The sequence below is a fragment of the Salpingoeca rosetta genome (assembly GCF_000188695.1).
Source record: "Salpingoeca rosetta unplaced genomic scaffold supercont1.3, whole genome shotgun sequence".
Lineage (NCBI taxonomy): Eukaryota > Choanoflagellata > Craspedida > Salpingoecidae > Salpingoeca > Salpingoeca rosetta.
Window position 1 is genome coordinate 2,064,061 of NW_004754931.1, and position 20,710 is coordinate 2,084,770.

Sequence of the window (20,710 nt, forward strand, 5' to 3'; positions counted from 1 at the left end):
CTTGCTTGCTTGCTTGCTTGCTTGTTGCTTGCTTGCTTGTTGTTGCTTGTTGTGGTCTTCCCGCCAAACCAAACATGCGCGTTGTAGAGGGTTAGTTGAAGTTTTCCATCAATCTTCCCCACTTGTCCTCCTTTCTTGCGAATCCCACCAAACGAATGATGCTGGGTGCTGGACGTTGGTTGTTGCGCAGTGCAGCTGCTCTCGGCTCGGCTCGCCAAGGAGCAGCAGCAGCAGCACGTGCGTTGAGCGCGGCTGCATCGCGCCGGACCTTGTTCGTGACCCCGCCGCAGCAAAGTGAGCAGCAACAGCAGCAGTGGGCAGGGGCGAAGATTGTTGATTCCAAGAACTGGAAGGCCAACGTTGATGCCAGCAAGTTCTTGTGCACTGCACCGGACGCGGTGCAGGAAGAGTTGTGCGCGTATGTGAAGCCGCTTGCTGCCGGCGCCTTGACCCACGACACCATGGATTCGCACAGCGTGGATCGCAATCAGCTCAAGCACACGGAGGCGTTCTTGCGCGACATTGAGGCGTCGCATCTCATCAACGGTCCTGCCGCCGCCATCCTCCAGCCCATTGCCAACCTCAACTCCATTCTGGAGGTATGCACAGCATGTTGTGGCGCGCCAGCGATCTTTGTCCCTGTCCACGTTGGTCGACTTAATCGTACAACTCGGAGAGCCTGATGCTCAATGTTCCCTGTCGTTTGCATTCGTGACTTTCTCGTGAAATTCAACACACACACACACAAACATACACTGCACACTCACTCACTCACACAACACACAAGCACGCACACACACACACACACACACACACACACACACCTTACACTCACTCACACAACACACAAGCACGCACACACACACATACTCACACACACACTCACTCACACATACATCACACTTGCACACGCACACACATCACACTCTCACACACACACACACACACCGCGCTGATTTTGTTAATGCAGATTCGACTGGCTGCGCTGACCATGTCGCAGCTGATGGGCGAGTGTCTGAAGCAGAACGCACAGGGCGAGCGCAGCATTCTGGTGTTTGATCGAGACGCCACGCGCCAGATGGTGGACGGGCAGCGGTACCACCAGTCGCACGAGGGCGGATCGCTGCACACCGACAACGTGAATATCCCGCAGTGCTGGGAGTTTATGCTCCTCACGTGCCTGCAACCAGCGGTGGAAGGCGGGCAGAGCATTCTGGTGAGCGCCAGCGCCGTGTACGAGCACTTTCTCAGGACGGACCCGCAGGTGCTGGAGACGCTCTGGCGCGACTTCTGGTGGGAGTACCGCGGGTTCAACGACGCCTTCTACCGCGCTCCAATCCTGTTCACCAACAAGATGGGTGAGCCCTGCTTTCGTTGGCTGCGCGAGTACATGGAGTCTGCGCACAAGCGACTCGGCGTCGCCTTCACATCAGCGCAGCAGCACGCGCTCGATGCCCTCACCGCCGTCACGCTCGATCCTGCCTTCCAGTTCCGCCACACGTTCAGGCAGGGCGAGATCCTGTTTGCAAACGACCTGCAGCTGTTCCATGGGCGCACAGCGTTTCTGGATGCCGCGCCTGCGCAGCCGACGTACGACTTTGAGCACCCGGTCAACCGGCTCATGCAACGCAACTGGGTGAAGACGGCGTCTGTGTACCGCGACATCAACCAGAGCGACTACACCATACCCACGCGCCACCAAGTCACCGCCATCATGCAGTCCAACTGATCTCTGTGTGCGTGCGTGTGCGTGCGTGTGCGTGCGTGTGCGTGCGTGTGCGTGCGTGTGCGTGCGTGTGCGTGCGTATGTGTGTGGTGATGTGATGTAATGTGATGTGCGTGCGTGTGTGTGTGTGTGTGTGTGTGTGTTTTGAGGGCTGCTCGACCTATCGTACTGTCGTTACAAAGAGCCAGACCGTGTGTTATTTCCGCAGCGCTTCCGTTCCTTCGGGGCCAGTTCAGTGCCCTTACCCTCAGCAACGTTGCTTCTCTGTTCACGGCACCCTTGGCTGTCACGCGCGGTGGATGGTCTTACATGTGCACGAACCTCTCTATGTCTCGTTACTCGTTTACTCGTGTGTGTGTGTGTGTGTGTGTGTGTGTGTGTGTGTGTGTTCCTGCAACAAGAGACAAGATGAGCATAATCGCCCTTTGCTCCCTGCTTGCGTGGTAGGTAGCAGTGCAAGAGGATCATGCCATGTCCGTTCAAGCACAAAGTTCATGTATTGCCGCATGTCAAACGAGACAAAACAAAATGGTTGTTGACGCTGCCGCAAAGGGTGTAACTAACTCTCTTGCCACACACACACACATACACATACACATACACACATACACACACACACACGCACGCGCACACACACACACACACACACACACACACACACACACACACACCAAAGCAAACAGTGCTGGTGGTGCTACGGGGAGGGAAATTTGCCGACTGCGCGCGCCTTCTTGATGAGACTGCGAATCCTGAACTGCTCTTTCGCCAGCTGCTTCACGTTCTGGTGAGCGGAAGTGGCACCATTGGCACAGCGGGGATGGGGAAAGGGTGAGCGTGTCGCTGGTGGGTTGCACAGTAAATGGCCCATCAAACACAACTGCAGCAACAACAACAGCAGCAGCAGCAGTTGCAACAGTAAAGACCTTGAGGTACGTCGAAAGGTCAATCTTTGCGTCATCAAAGGCGGTGCTGAGTTGATCGAGCACATCCGTAATCGCAGAATCGTCCGCCACAAGCTCAAGCAACCTGGCGAGCAGACGCAGACGTTGGCGAAGGTGAGATGAGGAGAGATGAGGGAGAGGGGAAGTTCGTGAATTCGTGATGCAAGAGTGGCTGCAGTAGTTGCTGTGGCAGTGGGGTTGCCTGTGGTAAAACAAGGGGCTTGGTCGTACACATACACACACCGACAAGGCAAAGGCAGACAGACAGACAGACAGGCAGGCAGACAGACAGACACACACGGTAAAGACAGACAGACAGACAGACACACACGGTAAAGACAGACAGACAGACAGACACACACACGGTAAAGACAGACAGACAGACAGACAGACAGACAGACAGACACAACCACACACACACACACACACACACACACACACACACACACACACACACACACACACACACACACACACACACACAGACAGACACACGAGGCAACGCACTGTCTCTCGAGCGGGGTCTCTGGCTGGACGGCCTCGTCCCAGTTAATCTCGACATCGCCATCAACGCCGCTCGCCGCCCGGTCAAGATCATCCTCCTTCTTCGTCAGCTCGTGCACCCGCTGCTTCGCCCGCATGATCTCCCCGCGCAGGCCTAACGAGAGCCGCGAACGGGGGGGGGGGGTGTTCGATACAGGGAGGAAGGGAGGGAGGGGGTACACGAGCATTTCTGTTAGCTCAGGAGGGACACACAACGGATACATACACGACACCATCGCGCACACAAGTACACACATCTCACCAGAGCATGCTTGCCTCAGACACACACACACACATACATCACACACACGCACACAGACAGACAGGCAGACAGACAGACAGACACACACACACACACAGCACTGACGGACTCACTGCTGATGTATCCCTCGAGCTGCTGCTGTCCGAGTTGGAGGGCGCTCTCGTCCTCCTGAAGATCCTGCAGCTGAATTTCCTTCGCCTGCCGCATGTCTTTCAGGCGCTGGATGATTTCGCCGCTCACAAACTCGCGCAGCGATCGCTCCTCAACTGCGGTGATTGAGGTGATGGAGGCGGTTGAGGGCAGATGCAACGTGGTTAGGGAGCGCAGGTATTGGTCTGTTTGCGTGAAGGGTGATGCCAGCAAACCAATACGATGACATGCCTCCTCTTCCCCTGCTTCACACACACACACGCACGCATGCACACACACACACACAAACAAACAAACAAACAAACAAACAAACAACAGGCGTTGCATGTGTTCACCTTCTCTGAGCTGGCGGTCCATGGCCTCATCGTCGTCCTTGTGCACCGACGACGTTGTCGAGTGCTCGAGCGACCCCGGTCCATATCCGTGCACAGACCCAGTCGAGGATCCCGTCAGTGGCTGCTGCTGCTGGTGGTGTTGTGGCGGCTGGGCGTATGGCCCCGCGTAGGGGTTGTATGTGGTGGACGGGGACGTTGACGGCGGCTGCGGCTGCGATGGCGTTGTGTACGCGTATGACGACGGTGGGGGCTGCGTGTACGACGATGTGCCCGTGCTGCTGGGGGCAGACGTCCACTGCACACGGCCGTGTTTATTTGTTTGTTTGTTTGTTTGTTTGTTTGTTTGTTTGTTTGTGTGTTTGTTTGTTTGTTTGTTTGTTTGTTTGTGTGTTTGTTTGTTTGTTTGTTTGTTTGTGTGTGTTTGTTTGTTTGTTTGTTTGTGTTTGTGTGTTCGTATGAGTAGTGATTGGAGCGGTCAGAGGCAAAGGGGCGCAATGACAAGAGCGTGCGCTGCAAAGTAATACCACACACACATATTTGCGTCACATCACTTACGGATGTGACTTGTCTGAGCGGAGGCTCTGCGCCAAACTTGCGGGAGAGGGCTTCAAGCAGCCCGTAAAGGTGTGAGCTCTGTAGTTGGCGATGGCGAGACAGCAGGGGTGGGCGAGATGAGCCAGGGTAAGCGCGCTCACACACGTGGGCGGACAGACGAGGGCAGAGGCAGGCGAGCACACACGCACAGACACACAGACACGTGCATACAATACAGACGCGCGTACGCATACACACGCATACACACGTATACACACGCACAAACACATACACGCACACGCACACACAGACATACACAGACAGACACGTAGGCACACAAAAGCACACACACACACACAGACAAACACACACACACACACAGACAAACACACACAATCACAGACACACAGACAGACGCACACTTACACAAGCAGGCTTACCCCAGCAGACCACTGGTCGATGTATGGGTCGTGAACAAGACCCGACACCTCGTATGATGGACTGGGTTGCACCTGCAATGCACGAAAACAGCCGAAAAGGGTTACAGGAACGCCACCACAAAACAGATCGCTTCTCTCGATGGTCGTCATGCGCCACCCAAAGTACGTAAAGACAAAAGACAACCCCAGTCATGTGTACACATGCCATGTCTTTCACGCGCCCTTCGAGGTGGCATGTGCGCATGTGCAGGTGCGTGTGCGTTGTTGTGCTGACCTTGAGGTCTGGTGTTGGAACAACAAACACGAGCGGCGCCTCTGCTGGGAATCCCCTTTGAATCCACGCTTTGATCGGGGTTGAGTACTCGTGGCCTGTTGCGCACATGTGTGTGTGTGTGTGTGTGTGTGTGTGTGTGTGTGTGTGTGTGTGTGTGTGTGTGTGTGTGTGTGTGTGTGTGTGTGTGTGTGTGTGTGTGTGGGTGTGGTTGTGTGTGTGTGTGTGTTTGGTCTGATTAGCAGCAACACAGAATGTGTGGCAGCTTTGGTGTAAAGAATTCAGCTGTTTACATGCCACCAACACACGCACACACACACACAAGCAATACAGGCGGTGCACACGAGTGTGGCGCCTTCTCACCTTGGTAGTACATGGGCAAGAGCCCATCCAGGTACACGAGGTACTCGTTTTGGCCTGTGGGATACACTATGACAGCCATCACACAAGCACGTTTGTCCCGTGAGCTGATATTGAAGCGTCGTTTCAACGACAACCCACCCCAGCCTCCATTCAACACACACACACACACACACACACACACACACACACACACACACACACACACACATACACACAAAGCACATACACACAAAGCACATGGTTTATTCAACTGACTGAATTGGCCGACTTTTGGCTGTATGAGTGGGTACTGCTGCACACACGGACGGAGTTGTTGTGCCACTGTGTCATGCTGGTCATACTGTGTGTAGTTTCAAACATGAGCATGCACACGAGTGTTAGTTGCATGGCGTATACGTGTTTCAGTGTGTGTTCATGTGTGCGCGTGCGTGTGTGAGAGAGCAAGTGCATGCAGAGATCAGTTCCATGACACGCACACACACACTGCTGCAGCAGAAACGCACCAGGTACAGGCTGGCCGTTGTCACCTCCTCCAAACTCAGAGGGGTCTCCAGCGCGCACGGCAGGAACTGTGCCATTGTGTGCCTGAGTATGTATGCTTGTATGTAAGTGTAGGTGTGTGTGTGTGCTTCCGTATGCCTGCGCTTGGATAGCTGTGTCCTCGCCACCTGCCTTCCTTCCTTCCTTCCTCTGTTCGCTTCTCTGTGCTTGCTTGCTTGTCGTTGGTTGTCGTCTCTTGCTCTGCTGTTGTTGTTGGTTCCTCTTCTTCTTCTTCTTCCTCTTCTTCGCATTCAATGATGAGTCATCAACACGAATTTCCACACACATTCGTTTTGGCGACGACACAAACAACAAACGTCAGGCAACAAGCAGGCAAGCAGGCAAGCAAGCAGGTCATGTGTGGTGGTGTGGTGTGTCACAACTTCATGTCACCATCTCCCGCTGGTGTTTGCGTGTCCTCCCTCGCGCCCTTAGGCCCTCAACCCTCTGTCTATCTGCACTTCTGTTTGTCTCCCAATCTCTCACGCCGCCCATTCATCCATCCGCCCATCTGTGCATTCACATCTTCACAGGCAGCTACAGACGTGAATTGCATTGAATTGAGTTGGTTGCTTGTCTCAGGCCACTCGCCACCATGGAAGACGTGAGGAAGCTGCTGGCCATGGGGTCAAACGCAGCGCAGCGCGCATGCATTGCAGACGAGCGTGGGGACAGGGCAGAGGCGGGCGCGCTGTACTCGCAAGCCGCAAGGTGCATGTTCCGCGCACTCGCGCTTGAGCCACACTTCAACAAGGCGCGCGAACTGCAGGACACGGCGCTGGCATATGCGCGGCGAGCGGAGAAGCTCGGCTATGGCCAGGCACCCAAGACGCTGCCGCTGGACCAGGCAGAGCAGAGCAGCGCACAGCAGGCACAGCAAGCATCGGCACAGGACGCAGCCGCAGAGGCAGCAGCACAGGCCGACGCCATCGCGCAGAAGGTGGAGCGAAGCGGGGACGCGCACCTCGCAAACGCGCGAGAATACCACGTCGAGGCCAAGTTCTTCCAGGCAGAGAAGGCGTACATTCAGGCGGCAGAGACATACCTCAAGGCTCGCAGCGCCACCAACAACGCAGAGCTCCGCAAGCGCATCGAGGAGAAGGCCGACAAGGCCCTGCGTGGCGCCGAGAAGCTGAAGCACAGGCACAGCGCCAGCGGAGAGCTCGGCCACGCTGCACCAGCATCCGCCGCAAAACCAAGACCCGCCACAGTAAGCCAGCCCAAGCCCAAGCCCAAGCCATCGCCTCCTCCCAGCATTGACATTGGCCCAAGCGGTACTTGCGACTGTTCCATGTGCACGTGTATGTGTGTGCATGTGTGCACTTTGTAACACGGCGCCTGTTGTTTTTTGGGTGTTTGGATACGTGTGCGTGTGTGTGTGCATGTGTGTGTACATGTGCGTGTGTGTGTGTATGTGTGTGCATGTGTGTGTACATGTGCGTGTGTGTGTGTATGTGTGTGCATGTGTGTGTACATGTGCGTGTGTGTGCGCGTGTGTGCGTGTGCGTGCGTGTTTGTGCGCATGCGCTGTGCATGCTTTCACAGGATCTGCCGCTCATCCTTACACGTTTTGTTGCGGTCATTCCGCACGTCACTCAGGCGAGGGCTTGACCGACTATGAAAAGGAGATCCTGAAACACACCTCAAACGTGAACGGCGTCATGTACTGGCCGTGGTCTGACGAGGATGCCACCCACAACATCACCAACGGGTTGGCCAAGTTCAAGGACCCACAGGGGCTGCTCAGGCTTGCACCCAAGCAGAAGGCGCTTGCCAAGTGGAAGCGCCCATCCTCGTTCTGTGAGGTGCGCGCACGTTGACATGTGTGGATGTGTGTGCATGTATGTGTGTGTGTGTGTGCGTGCTTTTGCATATGCGCATGTGCTATGTACATGTGCGTGTACGATGCCGCTGACACCCCCCCCCCCACACACACACACACAGAGTTTCACCATCAACTCACATCGACCATGCGCTCCGTGCTTTCCCCCACTCTGCGCGCCGGTTTGCCGTACGCCAGCGCCCTGTTGTCGTGCACAAGATCAAGAGTCGAAACATCAAGCAGACGGTGGTGTCGGATTGCTCGTTTGTCTCGTCGCTCGCCATCAGGTATACACAGACACACGTTGATGATGTGTTGATGCGCTCACACACAAACACACTCTGCTGCTGCTGTTGCTGCTACTGCTGTTGCATTTTCTGCATTCGTTCACACCCACCCACCCACCCACACACACACACACACGCTCACTCACGCACACACACACACACACACACACTCTCTCTCTCTCTCTTTCGCGTCCACAGCGCTGACTACGAGAACCGTCACGGCCAGCGGCTGATCACGAAAGGCATCTTTCCACAGGATGCAAGTGGCAACCCCGTCTACAATCAATACGGTACGCACCTGTGCATATGTGTGCGCTTGTGGCTGTGTTGCACGCACCTGCTTGGTAGTGCTGTTTTTCTTCACCCCAAACTTGTCTTGCCCTTAACAGGAACAGTTGTCTCATCATCACACGTGCGCATCTCTTGTTGTTGTGCTTGCAGGCAAGTATGTCGTCAAGCTTCACTTCAATGGGTGCTGGCGGCGTGTTGTCATCGACGATTTTCTGCCCGTATCGAGTGCAAGTGGCGAGCTGCTCTGCTCGTATTCTGCAGACAAGAACGAGCTCTGGGTCAGCATCCTCGAGAAGGCATACATGAAGGTGTGCGTGTGTGTGTGTGAGTGTGCGCGTGGTACGTGAATGTGCGCATGCGTGTATGTGCTCATGCGTGTATGTGTGGTGGTGCGTGTGTGCATGGTACGTGTTTGTGCATGCTTTGCACTCTTGTGATTTTATGACTGCTTGTGTTCGTGCCATAATGCGGAGTGACGTAGTTGTGCCCTCCTCCACTGGTGCTTCACCACATGCAACCTCCTCACTCACCACGCCCTCCCCCCCCTTAAATCCTTCCCCCAATGGACTGTGCAACACTTCATCGATGACAGGTGATGGGCGGGTACGACTTCCCCGGCTCCAATTCATCTGTTGATCTCCACGCACTCACGGGCTGGATCCCAGACCGCCTGCCCCTCAAGGTGCGCAGACCTCTGTGTGTGTTTGTGTGTGTGTCTGTGTGTGTCTGTGTGTGTCTGTGTGTGTCTGTGTGTGTGTGTGTGTCTGTCTGTGTGTGTGTCTGTCTGTGTGTGTGTGTGTGTCTGTGTGTGTGTGTGTGTGTGTGTGTCTGTGTGTGTGTGTGTCTGTGCGTGTGTGTCTGAGCGTTATTGCATACGCCTGTTAGTATTACTCATCAAGCACGTGCTCGGCCCTCCTTTTGCTTGTTCTGCTCGTTCTGATGAGCAGAAATGCAACGATGTGGAATGGAAGCGCTTATGGGAAGGCCTCCACTCTGGCCAAGTACTCATGACCATGGCAACGGTGAGTCACCAAGATAAATCGCACACACACGCACGCACACACGCACAAACACATGACAGCGTTGCATGTGCATGTGTACCCGCATTAAAGGACCATGGTCACAAGCCATGTCTTGCCGTCATGCATGTGTTGCCATTGTGCATTGCCGACTGCCAGGGAAACATGTCTGAGGCGGATGCAGAGCGGGCCGGTCTCGTTGCCTCGCATGCGTACGCCGTCCTGGATATGCGCGATGTAAGGGGCCAATTGTGTTTGGTTGTGTTTGTTCGTGTTGTTGTTCTTGGCTTTGGGCCTTGTTGTCGTTGCTACTGTGTCAAAGTGTTGTGCTTCACCCACCTTCTGTCTGTGTGTGTGTGTGTGTGTGTGTGTGTGTGTGTGTGTGTGTGTGTGCAGGCGCACACGCTTCATATCACATGCGCATCCCCTCCACATCACCGTCCGTATGAACCTCACACGGTTCCTTTATCTCCAAACGATACTGATCACACACACACACACACACACACACACACACACACACACACACACACACAACAACACACACACACACACACTATAGTGATGGTCAACATCTCGCCGGAGACGTTGTCCCGAAATCCTGCTTAACGCTAGCATTTGGGTTACTAGTCTGTACGCGTTTGTCTTATTGCCGACTTCCGGACCCGTGAGCAAACATGTGAAAGACGTTTGCATTCCGTGCAGCATCTCAGGAGAATGAGGGAGCTTGCGAGGGAGGCCTGTCGCGTCATTGCTAGGTAACCGTTGCCATCGGGAAATCCGATTAACGTGGCTCAGTGATCCCTTGTCCTAACCGAACTAACTACGTATCACACACACACACACACACACACACACACACACACACACACACACACACACAAACACACACACACACACACCAACTTATTAGGTGCGAGGCCTGCGTCTTGTAAAGCTGAAGAACCCCTGGCGCCACCTGCGCTGGAAGGGCCGCTTCTCCCCGCATGACACCAAATCCTGGACACCGGCTCTCCGCAAGGCCCTGCAGTACGACGTGGAGCACGCACAGGAGGTGTGTAGTTGTGTGTTTGTCTGGACTGTGTGTTTGTGCGTGTGTGTGTGCGCGCGTGCGTGGACGCTGTGTGCGTGTTTTGCATTGGTAAACGCACCTTTGTGTGTGTATGTGTGTGTGTGTGCGTGTCGCCAGCAAGCAGCTACGACGACGACGACGACGACGACGACAACAACAACAACAACAACAACAACAACAACAACAACAACAACAACAACAACAACAACAACAACAACAACAACAACAACAACAACAACAACAACAACAACAACAACAACAACAACAACAACAACAACAACAACAACAACAACAACAACAACCCTTCAGCAGCTGCCGAATGTTCTCCTCAATGTACCGCTCACGCGCTCACATGCCCTCCTTCGCACCCCATCAATATCACCCCCACGCCTCTCAAACCCTCAACTTACAACGCCCCTCCTTTCCTCCGCGGTTGTTCCCCCACCATCGTCAGAACGATGACGGCGAATTCTGGATGGACTGGCAGAGCGTTGCGCACTTTTTTGAGCTCATTTACATGAACTGGAACCCGCAGCGCTTCCCGTTTGTGTCGACCTTCCACCACTGCTGGAACCAACAGCATGGCCCGTCCAAGGATCTGTACAACATGCAGTACAACCCACAGGTGAGACAAACACGTACACACACGCACAAAAAACATCGAATATTCGTGGACAACGGAGGGGGCGATTGATCTGCTCTCGCTGACTTGCACACACACACGCACATACACATGCACGCGCGCGGGCGCACACACACATGTACCTACACACACATGCACATACACGCACACACACGCGCGCGCGCACACACACACACACGCACCTACACGCACACACACGCACCTACACGCACACGCACACACACTCATGCATACACACACACATGCATACACTGCTTCACTGCGTGTATTTTTGGCGTCAGTTCAAGTTGACTGTGAAGACGGCGCACGAGGCCGAGGTGTGGGTACTCCTCTCTCGCCACATCACCCAGATTGACGACTTTGCAGACAACAAGGTTCGCATGCCCGATACGCCACTGTATTGATGCGCTTTCGGTGCGCTTGTGGTTTTGACATTTGCTAGTCTTCCACCACCACCCTTGTTTTCACGCCGCCTGACTCCTCACTTCTTCTCAACACACACACATACACACACACACACACATTTTCACATGTTCACACACACGCATGCACACTCACACTCACACTCACACTCACTCTCACACTCACTCTCACACCCACTCTCACACTCACACACACGCACGCACGCACGCACACGCACACGCGCACAAACCTTGGTAGGAATTCATCACGCTTCACGTGTACAGGGGCATGGATCGCGTGTTTTATCCAGAGTCTGCGTACAAGCAGGGTATCAAGATCAACTCGCCCCACTACCTGACGAAATTGCGCGTTCCACCGGGCGAGCAGCATTATGCAATCGTCGTTTCGCAATACGAAAAGACCAGCACCATTCGCTTCAGCCTCAAGGTACGCGTGTGACGTTGTCGTGATTGATGGCTTGTTTGCGCTTTGTCTGTGTGTATCTGTGTGTGTCTGTGTGTGTGTCTGTGTGTATGCGTGTGGTTGTGCTTGATGGCTTGTTTGCGTTTTGCGTGTATGTACTCGTGTGTATTTGTGTGTGTGTGTGTGTGTGTGTGTGCGTGCGATTACCAGGTGCGGCAAGCATGCAAACACACGTCGCTGTTGGCTGCGCTCACGCTGTGCTTGTGCTGTTTAGGTTTACTCCACGGTGGACTTTGACCTGAAGCGAATGCCACACAGATATTCGAATGAAGTGAAAACGTCCGACAAGGTGTGTGTGTGTGTGTGCGCGTTCAAGCGGTTGAGCGTGTGTGCATGTACGTGTGCGTGTGTGCTTCTTACGCTCATGTCAACCACATATGCCAACCACTCACCGTTTGTTGTGATGTGTTCATCCTTTCACCTCCATTGTTCTCACAATCATCACCACAGTGGACACGTGAGACGGCTGGCGGGTGCCAGAATGACCCGCAGTCGTACGCGCGAAACCCCATGTTTGCGTTTACGGTGCGCTTCGATCATGCGTGAATCATTCATGCGATTGCCTCGGCCAGTACCCTAGTCTAGTGTGAGAGAGTCTAGTGTGTGAGAGTCACGTGGAAATCGCCGCAATCACGCGAATGCTTTGGACCACACCCATGCTGGTTGCCGATCTACCATCCTGGTTGCCGCCCATACCGCCTCACCGCCCCCTGTTGTCGCCTTGTTTCAGACGCCGGCCTCGACGCCCCCAAAGTCGGACACGACTCCGATCCTCATCAAGCTGGAAGCGCCGCGCGTGTATTCCGTTGCACTCGCGCTCTTTGATGCAGAGAAGAAGCCAATCACGTACGTACAAACACACGCGCACACAACAGCGCGCGCAGTCTCATGCTCTTGCGTCATCAGCGACCTGATTGTGTCGTGCAGAATCACACGTGCTGCTGCTGCTGCTCCTCCTCCTCCTCCTCCTCCTTTGATTGCTTTCTCTCCTCCTTAATTGCTTTCTCTGTCTCACATTAACACGCACACACACACACACACACACGCATACACACACACGCATACACACACACACACACGCATATACACACACACCACCACCACCACCACCACCACCATCACCACCACACATGCCATGTGCAGCGAGTCGGACGGGTATCGCCCCGGCTTCAGCAAGATGGAGATGGGGCTGCAGCCGTCCACAACATACCACGTTGTTCCTGCCACGTTCCGGCCTGGGCAGGAAGGCCCGTTCTTCCTCACCATTGGGGGAACTGAAAACATCCACCCGCGGCGCGTGCGGTGATGTGACAAGTGCTTTGGCAGTACTGCGACAAAAGACCCTGCCCGCAACACACCGCACCTCTTGACACGTTTGCTTGCTTGCTTGGCATGCCGCCTGGACTTTTCATGTCTATCTTGCTCGTTTGAGGCTTAAGCTTATTGTCTTCCTTTGTCCATTCGACGTTTGCCTGCCAGTGCTTTGACGCACCCTGTTTCTTCCATGAATGCAATTGGAACGAGCGCTGCTTTCTTGTGACTTTTGTGCTTACTTTGCTCGGGTTGGCTCGCTCGCTCGCTCGCTCGCTCATTCGCTTGCGCTTTCGTTGAGAGGAACTCTGACTGGCCCTTGCTCTTGTTGCTGTCGGTTACAGTTCCAATACATTGGCAGTTGAACAAGAATGGCACTACAACTAGAAGCAGGGGGATGCGTGGGAATATGTGCGCACGTACGTGCATGTGTGGGCATGTGCGTGTGTTGTGCGTGTGTTTGTGTGTTGAGATTCGCGTGCGCAAGTACACGGGTGTGGCGAGACAGCATGATAATCCAACTACGGAGAAGGCTTAACAACATCAAGCGCAACTGCGTGTGATGGAGAGGAGTCAACACACAGGGCTGCTTGTCATTGGGGATAACAGAGATGAGAAAACAGCAACACTGACGCCAAACCCCATCAGTGGGACACAACAGGGCACAACGCAACGACTACTTGAAGAAAGCGTGCAGTGTCTTCTGTGGTCCCTTCTTTGACTTTTTCTGTGGCGAGGTGGTTGTGGCTGCATTGCTCGCCCGCTTGCCACCATCGGTGTCAGGCTTCTCTGTGTTGCGCAGCGCTGTTGGTGGCGTGGCTGTGGTTGAGTCGTCGTCGTCATCATCGTCAAGCTTGATCACCGCATCCTTTGCATCAGCGTCATCGCCTCCCTTGGCCTCCGCTGCTGCCGTTGCTGGTGCTGCGGTTTTCGGTGCTGCTGCTGCTGGTGCTGCTGGTGCTGCCGTTGTGGCCTTGGCTGGCGCTGTTTCTGCTGTGGTTGCTGCTGGTGCTGTGGTTGCTGCTGGTGCGGCTGGCTTCTTGGCGGCGGCTTTGCTGAAGAAGCTCTGCAGCGAGCCCTTTCCTCCCTTGCGCACAACGGGCGTGCGCTTCCATTTCTTCACCGCCTTTGCGCCAGTCAGCTTCTCCACCATCTCCACCAGCGTCTCTGCGTTGCGCGGGCCGTGCGCCCCAATGTCGTTCATAAAGTACACAAACTGCGTCACGCCCGCCTTGCGCCGCGCAGCAAACCGCTCCGCCTGCCTCTGCAGGAACTCGTCGCTGTACACAGTTTCGCCCGGGGTGAGGGCCTTGTGGAAGCGCACGAACGTGAAGTTGGCCGTCTGCTTGTCGGTGTAGACGCACGAGTTGTCTGGGCTGATGTTCTCGACAATGGCGACGTTGTGTTGCTTGAGGAGCGCGTACACCTGGTCGTGCAGCCAGGTCTTGCTGCGAAACTCAAACGCAAAGCGCAGGTCCGTGGGCAGCTTGGGCAGGAACTCGGCAAGGCGGGCCTCGTTGCGGTGGAACGTCGGTGGCAGCTGGATGAGGATGGGCCCGAGGTGCGAGCCCAGGGCGCGCGCCCGATCGCAAAACTCCTCCACCAGCTCATCCACATTCTTCAGCCGCTCCTTGTGGGAGACAATCTGGTGCATCTATGCACGTGTATGCGCGCGTGTGTGTGAGGAGGAGGAGGGGGGGGGGTGTTGAAGGTGAGCACAGCGTGACGACTTGAACAACAGCACACTCAGTCTGATAATCGCATGCAGGTCAACAAGCGCGCAACACACACACACATGCACACATACACACATGCACACACACACACATACACACACATACACACACATACACACAAGCACACTTGTGATGCAGCTGACCTTGAGTGCAAAGACGAAGCTGTCCTGGACTTCCTTTGTCCACTTGCGAAACGTTTCCGTCGATTGCAAGCCATGGTATGTGGCGTTGATTTCGCACGACGGCAGCCTGCCTGTTGATATCCAAGGCGTACATGCGCATGTATGATGTGCATGTGTGCGTGCGAGAGAGAAAGAGAGAGACAGAGAGACAGAGAGACAGAGAGAGAGAGAGAGGTGAGCACACACAATCGCAACACAACATAGCCGTCACAGACACACACACACACATACACACGCACCTGAAAAGTGCTTGAGCTCGTCTGCCTGCTTGACCAAGCGGGGATAGAAGGCATCCTTGCGCCAGTGTGGATATGTGTAGCCCGACGTGCCCACATAGAAGTTGGCGAGGTCCTGCTTGCCACCACCAACACTGCCGCTGCTCATCTTGGTCGTTGTTCTGGCGGGATAAATGATGAATGCGGCTGCTTGAAACTCGTTTGAACCTGTTTTGGCAGCTCCCTGCCGCCACCAACGCACGCTCTCCCACCCACTCTGCCTGATTGCATTAGATCGCCTTGCTCTCACTCATGTCGCGGCTAGTGTGCTGGTGTACTGTTTCATGTCACTCGTGAAAGGCGGCGCCTGTGTTGCGTCAATTCTGCCACAACTGAACACACTGGCACACACACACATGCACACACACCAACACAACAACAACAACAACAACAACAACACATGCACACACTCAACACACACACACACACCTCACACAACACAACACACACACACACAACACACATTTCACACACACACACATGCACACATGCACAAGTACCGACGTTCGCCTTCTTTTCCATGCGTGTCAGTGCAAGTGTGATTACACATCACTAAAATCCCCAAAGCTCGAAACTCAAACAAAGCCAAATGCCTTGGTGGTAATGGCCTGAAGAAGCTTGCGACGGAAAATCTTCTTGCTGGAGTAGGCCGGAATGGAGAGTCGGGAGGAACACGTGTTGGCTGACGGCAGGAGCGAGTCGCTCGGGGGCCGCACCACCACCTGCGGATCAGACATAAGGCCCATCGACGTCGCAGGCAGCGTGGCAAAGGACGTCCAGAAGTACAGCAGGTCGTGCCGCTGCTCAGAGGTCATGCCCTCCACAATCTGCCAAAACCACTTTTGCATGGTCGCAAAGCGCTTGGCATCGCCCGTCTCGTTGCGGAACTTGGTGCGCGTCTTCAGCAGGGAAATGTCCACTTCGCTGCAGCCGTTGAGCAGCAGCACGGCATCCTCCGCGCTCATCTGGTCCAGCACGCCCGGCGGGATCACGCTCAGCAAGCCGGATCGCATCGCTTGCAACTCCTTCTCCACACAGCCAACAAGCACAAAGCGCGCATACAGCTCCACATACTCAAGCACATTCTCCGCGGTCACATCAATGTCCGCGCCGCCCGGCTTGAGCTCAACCGTGCGCGGCTGCGGCTGCGGCGGTGGCGGCGTCTGCTCCACCGTTGTTCTCTGCTTTGCTTCTTCATTGACGCCTTTGCTGCCGTCGGTGCTGCGAGCTCCATCGCCGCTGCTTGTGGCTCCTGCATCGCTGCCCTTGGTTGTGCCTGCTCCTGCCGCTGCCGCTGGCGCCGGGCCGGGTAGCGCCGCCTCAAACGTGAGGCTGAGCGACGCAATCGCGGCAAGGTCTGTCTCGCGCATGAGCAGCAGCTGCCGCAGCGAATCGTACAGCGCCGTGTCGTGGAAGGCCAGGTCGTGCCAGCGCACGTCCTGGCCCAGCAGAAACTTGATCACCGGCCGCGTAAATTTGAGCGGGAACAGGTCCTCGTGCAGCAGGCACAGCCCCGCCAGCCGCCCCACCGTCTGCAGCAGCGCCAGCCGGTACGTGTTGGACTTGGCCGGGTGCCGCATTGGGCACGGCGCAACAACGCCCGGCTTGGACGGCTCCCAGAACAGACGCGACAGGTCAAACCCGTCTGCCCCGGCACCGGCGGAGCGCGGCGTCACCAGGCCAACCGTCTGCAGCAGGCTCGGCAGCGTGGTGCGCCGCACCTGCGCCAGCAGCCCGCCACGGCTGCTGCAGCGCTCAACCACGCCGCGCGCCATGTCCGCAATGTACGCGTTGTCTGTGTGGTCTGCCAGGCCCGCGCAGCGAATGGCAACGGCCAACAGGGCCTCTGCGCCAGCCTTGGCTGCCGCCCCACCGCTGCTCTCGCGCTCCAACGTCTCCAGGTCGTGGATGAGGCGCCGGCGAATCGCCTCCATCTCCGTGGGCGTGACCGCAGACAGCGACTGCACAAACGCAGCATCGGCAAGCATGCGCGCCACCGTGCTGTTGGGCCGTGGCAGGTCCGCCGCACGCGTCAGCTCCATGCACAGGTACGTGTAGAAGGACCGGGTCACGCCAACGCCTTCGCCCAGCTCGCCCTCAAACGCAATGTCGGGCTGGTCCGGCATGGCAAAGGGCGGTGCCTCCAGGCTGCTGCGTGGCGCAGTCAACGCCTCGGACGGAATCGTGTCCAGCCGGCGCGTTCCGCCAGCACCAACCCACGGCGTGGTCGCGGTCGCCGCACGCGTTGAGGCGGAGGGCGGTTCGTGCTGGCCCCGAACGCGCGGATCGTTGGCCCACCGAGACAGCCGTCGCTCCAGCCTGGACAGCATCGCCTCCGTCGCCGCCGTCCGATGACTGCTGCTGTTCGTGCGGTCTCCTGTCCCTGCTGCTGCTGCTGCTGCTGCTGCTGCTGGACCTGCTGCATTGCTGGCGCTCTGAGCGTCGGTGCTACTGGAGCGGTTGCCACTGTCTCCGCTGGCACCGCCATGGTTGGCGTTGCGCCTGCGCCGTCGCTCCTCTGCGTTGGCCTGAATGCGCCGTGCACGCAGGGCCATCGCCGATGCCGACGCTGCGCTCGGCGGGCGGCGCGATACGGCGACTTGTGGCGGCGGTGGCGGCGGTGGTGGCGGCACCGCGGGCGGCAGGATTGAGGGAATGGAGCTGGAGGAGTATGACGGTGTCTCGTAGTACATGGGCTGGCCCGTGTCACCAAAGTCATAATCGCCCGGTGCGTCCATGTTGTCGTAGAGGCTTCCCAGCAGCTGGTCAACAACGTCCTGCCGCACAGACGAGCGCGTGGCCGAGGTGGCGCTCGAGTCGTGGGCGTCGTCGCCAGCGATGCCCAGCCGCGCAAGCAGGTCCGCTCCGGCCGAACGCCTTGGCCGATAAGTGCCGATGGGCGGTTGCATGGGTGCGTAGGTGGTGCGCAGATGTTGCCGGCCTGTGCTGTCGCCGCCGTCGCCGCCGCCAACGTCGGCAGCAGCGGCAGCGGCCGCGTTGGCACGCTGAGCCAGCCTGAGGACAGTGGTGAGGGTGGTGAGGATGGCGTTATCGCGTTCCCGCTTGACGAAGAAGCGCAGGCCCGCACCACGCGCTTTGCCACGCAGCGACCGCAGCATCCTGCGAAGCACCTGCTCACGGTACGTGAAGCCAAGGAAGCCAAGTAGGAAGCTGTGCCGCTCCTGGCCCACCGTCTGCCCAAACAGGCGACTCAGGATGTTGACCGACAGCTTCCATCGCTCGCCAACAGCACTCACAGCAAATTCGTGCAGGGGCACGTCCATGGCGTAGCCTGGGCGAGACACGCGGTCGACAGGCGACGACGCATCCAGCAACGACGCAAAGTCGCCGCTGCACGTGGTGTCTGACGAGACCTTTGCACGCTTGGTGGGATGGGTGTCTTCCGCGCTGCTGTCGCCGTTGTGCTGCGCTGAGGACGCGCCCGCCAGTGGCAAAACAGCGAGCTGGTGGCGCGTGCGACGACCCATGCTCAGGGCGCGCGGGGTAGCGCGGGATGCCTCATGCCTGGCACCGGCCCGGCCGCGGCCAAACAGGGAGGTGCGGGTGGCCTGGGGGTGCAACCGCTCGGGCCGCTCAGCAAGCGGCAGCGACTGCGCGCCCGGCTTGGACAGGTCGGGCTCCTGAACGCCGCCATCGGCGGAGATGGAGGGCGAGCGCAGGAAGAACGTGGGCAGCGCGTCTTTCCTTGAGGGGGTGGTGAGTCCTAGGTCGAGCAGCAGCTGCTGGCGCGCGCGAAGGTAGTACACGATGGCGTCGAGGGCAAACGTCAGGTGCGGGAACTGTGACACGTCCAAGGAAGGCATGGTGTGCGCATGCTCTCCGCTGTGGCCACGAAGCAGCGACAGCACCTGGCGCTCGAGGTCGCGCCGGCTCGCGTGCGCAAACAAGTCGGCAGCAGCAGGGGCGCCCCCGCGCCGGCCGCCGTGGTGCCGGTCCTGCTCCTGCTGCAGCTGCTGGAGCAAGGCGGTGTGCAGCACGCCGCGGATGTACTGTTCGCGCTGCTGCCAGCCCGACTGCAGCATCCCCGACACCAGCTGTGCTTCGAGCGCATCCATCCCCGTGCGCACCCACGTCCATGCCCGCTCCATCTGCGTCTCCACGGCCTCAAACGCAGCACGCAGCAGCGCACGCTGCATGCTCCTGCGCTGCTCCCGCTTTTGCTCGAGCTCAGCCGCCGCAGCCTTGTTGTGCGTTTTGGATGCCGCTGCTGCGTCGCCGTGGCCGCTGGCTTCAGCGGTGCTGACGCTGGCAGCAGGTGTCTCTTTCTTTGCACGTTTTGCTTCCGGTTCATCCTCGCCAGCTGCAGCTGCGGCGGCCATTGTGGCCGTTGTGGCCGTTGTGGCAGTCTCGTGCTCTTGCTCTGCTGCTTGCTCGAGCGGTGTGATGCGGGCAACGTCGTTGTCGGAGGGCGGCGGCACCGCGCCGAGAACAAGCAGTCGGCAGCCAACGCCAGCAACGTCCACCATTTCCTTGACCATGCGGTTGAAGAGGCGCGCCATTGCCTGTGCAGTGAAGGACTTGGACGGCTCGACAAGCGTCAGCGAGCTGGGCATCTTGCTGTCGTCAATTGCCACACCGGACGTCGACAGCCGCCGAAGCGAGGGTATGCCGCCACGTGTGCGCGACACCCACTCCCACCCGCGGCGCGGCTTTGCCTCAAGCACGTTCATCACAGCTCTGGGCGTGGTATCTTCACTCACTGCAGAGACGCCCGCACGTGCCCGTGCCATGGCAGCGACGGTGCGGCGGTGGCGCCCGAGGCCGCGCTCGGCGTGACCGCCATGGCCACCATGACCACCCACCTCCACAACGCCGTCGTCAACACCGTGGCCACTGCCGGCTTCACCGCTGTCCCACCACATTGCGTTTCTGCGGTGGCGGCGGTTGCGGCGCCCACGGCGGCGGGGCGATTCGGTTGCCAGCGGCAGACCAGAGAGGCTTGGACACACATCACTATGCGTCAGTAGACTACCTCTAGTCGGGTTCTGTAAGCCCCCTCTGCAACCTCTGGCAAAACTGCTTTCAAGCTTAGCAGGCCTATCGTCGTGGGTCCTGCTAGTA

General features: G+C 57.2%; 5 protein-coding genes across 5 annotated transcripts; 2 read left to right on the forward strand and 3 right to left on the reverse strand.

Moving 5' to 3' along the window:
• Window positions 1-111: 111 nt before the first annotated feature.
• On the forward strand, window positions 112-1,768 carry PTSG_02005 (uncharacterized protein). The gene is made up of 2 exons (XM_004997936.1): window positions 112-599; window positions 971-1,768. Exons 1-2 carry the CDS (start codon window positions 156-158, stop codon window positions 1,727-1,729), a joined length of 1,203 nt encoding a protein of 400 aa, XP_004997993.1. The 5' UTR covers window positions 112-155; the 3' UTR covers window positions 1,730-1,768.
• Window positions 1,769-2,373: 605 nt separating this feature from the next.
• Window positions 2,374-6,360, reverse strand: PTSG_02006 (uncharacterized protein). Its single transcript, XM_004997937.1, has 11 exons — window positions 6,069-6,360; window positions 5,821-5,905; window positions 5,566-5,631; window positions 5,206-5,300; window positions 4,932-5,003; window positions 4,513-4,590; window positions 3,958-4,252; window positions 3,586-3,738; window positions 3,175-3,325; window positions 2,650-2,752; window positions 2,374-2,507 (listed from the first exon to the last, which is right to left on the reverse strand). The coding sequence occupies exons 1-11, from the start codon at window positions 6,354-6,356 to the stop codon at window positions 2,421-2,423; spliced, it is 1,473 nt and encodes a 490-aa protein (XP_004997994.1). The 5' UTR covers window positions 6,357-6,360; the 3' UTR covers window positions 2,374-2,420.
• A 14-nt stretch (window positions 6,361-6,374) lies between these two features.
• PTSG_02007 (uncharacterized protein) lies at window positions 6,375-13,802 on the forward strand. Its single transcript, XM_004997938.1, has 17 exons — window positions 6,375-6,446; window positions 6,639-7,379; window positions 7,705-7,910; window positions 8,126-8,214; window positions 8,413-8,504; window positions 8,656-8,813; window positions 9,098-9,187; window positions 9,453-9,527; window positions 9,684-9,761; window positions 10,438-10,578; window positions 11,051-11,221; window positions 11,521-11,613; window positions 11,900-12,088; window positions 12,339-12,413; window positions 12,575-12,649; window positions 12,855-12,970; window positions 13,268-13,802. Exons 2-17 carry the CDS (start codon window positions 6,701-6,703, stop codon window positions 13,428-13,430), a joined length of 2,490 nt encoding a protein of 829 aa, XP_004997995.1. The 5' UTR covers window positions 6,375-6,446; window positions 6,639-6,700; the 3' UTR covers window positions 13,431-13,802.
• Window positions 13,743-15,755, reverse strand: PTSG_02008 (uncharacterized protein). The gene is made up of 3 exons (XM_004997939.1): window positions 15,593-15,755; window positions 15,315-15,424; window positions 13,743-15,089 (listed from the first exon to the last, which is right to left on the reverse strand). The coding sequence occupies exons 1-3, from the start codon at window positions 15,735-15,737 to the stop codon at window positions 14,112-14,114; spliced, it is 1,233 nt and encodes a 410-aa protein (XP_004997996.1). The 5' UTR covers window positions 15,738-15,755; the 3' UTR covers window positions 13,743-14,111.
• Window positions 15,756-16,203: 448 nt separating this feature from the next.
• PTSG_02009 (ubiquitin protein ligase E3 component n-recognin 5) lies at window positions 16,204-20,511 on the reverse strand (the record flags this gene model as incomplete). The annotated part of the gene is made up of 2 exons (XM_004997940.1): window positions 16,204-18,759; window positions 18,820-20,511. 2 exons carry the CDS (start codon window positions 20,509-20,511, stop codon window positions 16,204-16,206), a joined length of 4,248 nt encoding a protein of 1,415 aa, XP_004997997.1.
• Between the last annotated feature and the right edge of the window lie 199 nt (window positions 20,512-20,710).

Bases quoted from the DNA above. Each gene is read 5' to 3' on its own strand.
- PTSG_02005 (XM_004997936.1), top strand. From the start codon at position 156: ATGATGCTGGGTGCTGGACGTTGGTTGTTGCGCAGTGCAGCTGCTCTC. The intron at 600-970 runs GTATGCACAGCA...TTGTTAATGCAG, and splicing joins ACCTCAACTCCATTCTGGAG to ATTCGACTGGCTGCGCTGAC.
- PTSG_02006 (XM_004997937.1), bottom strand. From the start codon at position 6,356: ATGCGAAGAAGAGGAAGAAGAAGAAGAAGAGGAACCAACAACAACAGC. The intron at 5,004-5,205 runs GTCAGCACAACA...CGTGCATTGCAG, and splicing joins TTCCAACACCAGACCTCAAG to GTGCAACCCAGTCCATCATA. The intron at 4,591-4,931 runs GTAAGCCTGCTT...CGCCAACTACAG, and splicing joins TCGACCAGTGGTCTGCTGGG to AGCTCACACCTTTACGGGCT.
- PTSG_02007 (XM_004997938.1), top strand. From the start codon at position 6,701: ATGGAAGACGTGAGGAAGCTGCTGGCCATGGGGTCAAACGCAGCGCAG. The intron at 8,215-8,412 runs GTATACACAGAC...TCGCGTCCACAG, and splicing joins GTCTCGTCGCTCGCCATCAG to CGCTGACTACGAGAACCGTC. The intron at 9,528-9,683 runs GTGAGTCACCAA...GCCGACTGCCAG, and splicing joins TACTCATGACCATGGCAACG to GGAAACATGTCTGAGGCGGA.
- PTSG_02008 (XM_004997939.1), bottom strand. From the start codon at position 15,737: ATGAGCAGCGGCAGTGTTGGTGGTGGCAAGCAGGACCTCGCCAACTTC. The intron at 15,425-15,592 runs GTGCGTGTGTAT...GGATATCAACAG, and splicing joins CGAGCTCAAGCACTTTTCAG to GCAGGCTGCCGTCGTGCGAA. The intron at 15,090-15,314 runs GTCAGCTGCATC...ACACGTGCATAG, and splicing joins GCTTCGTCTTTGCACTCAAG to ATGCACCAGATTGTCTCCCA.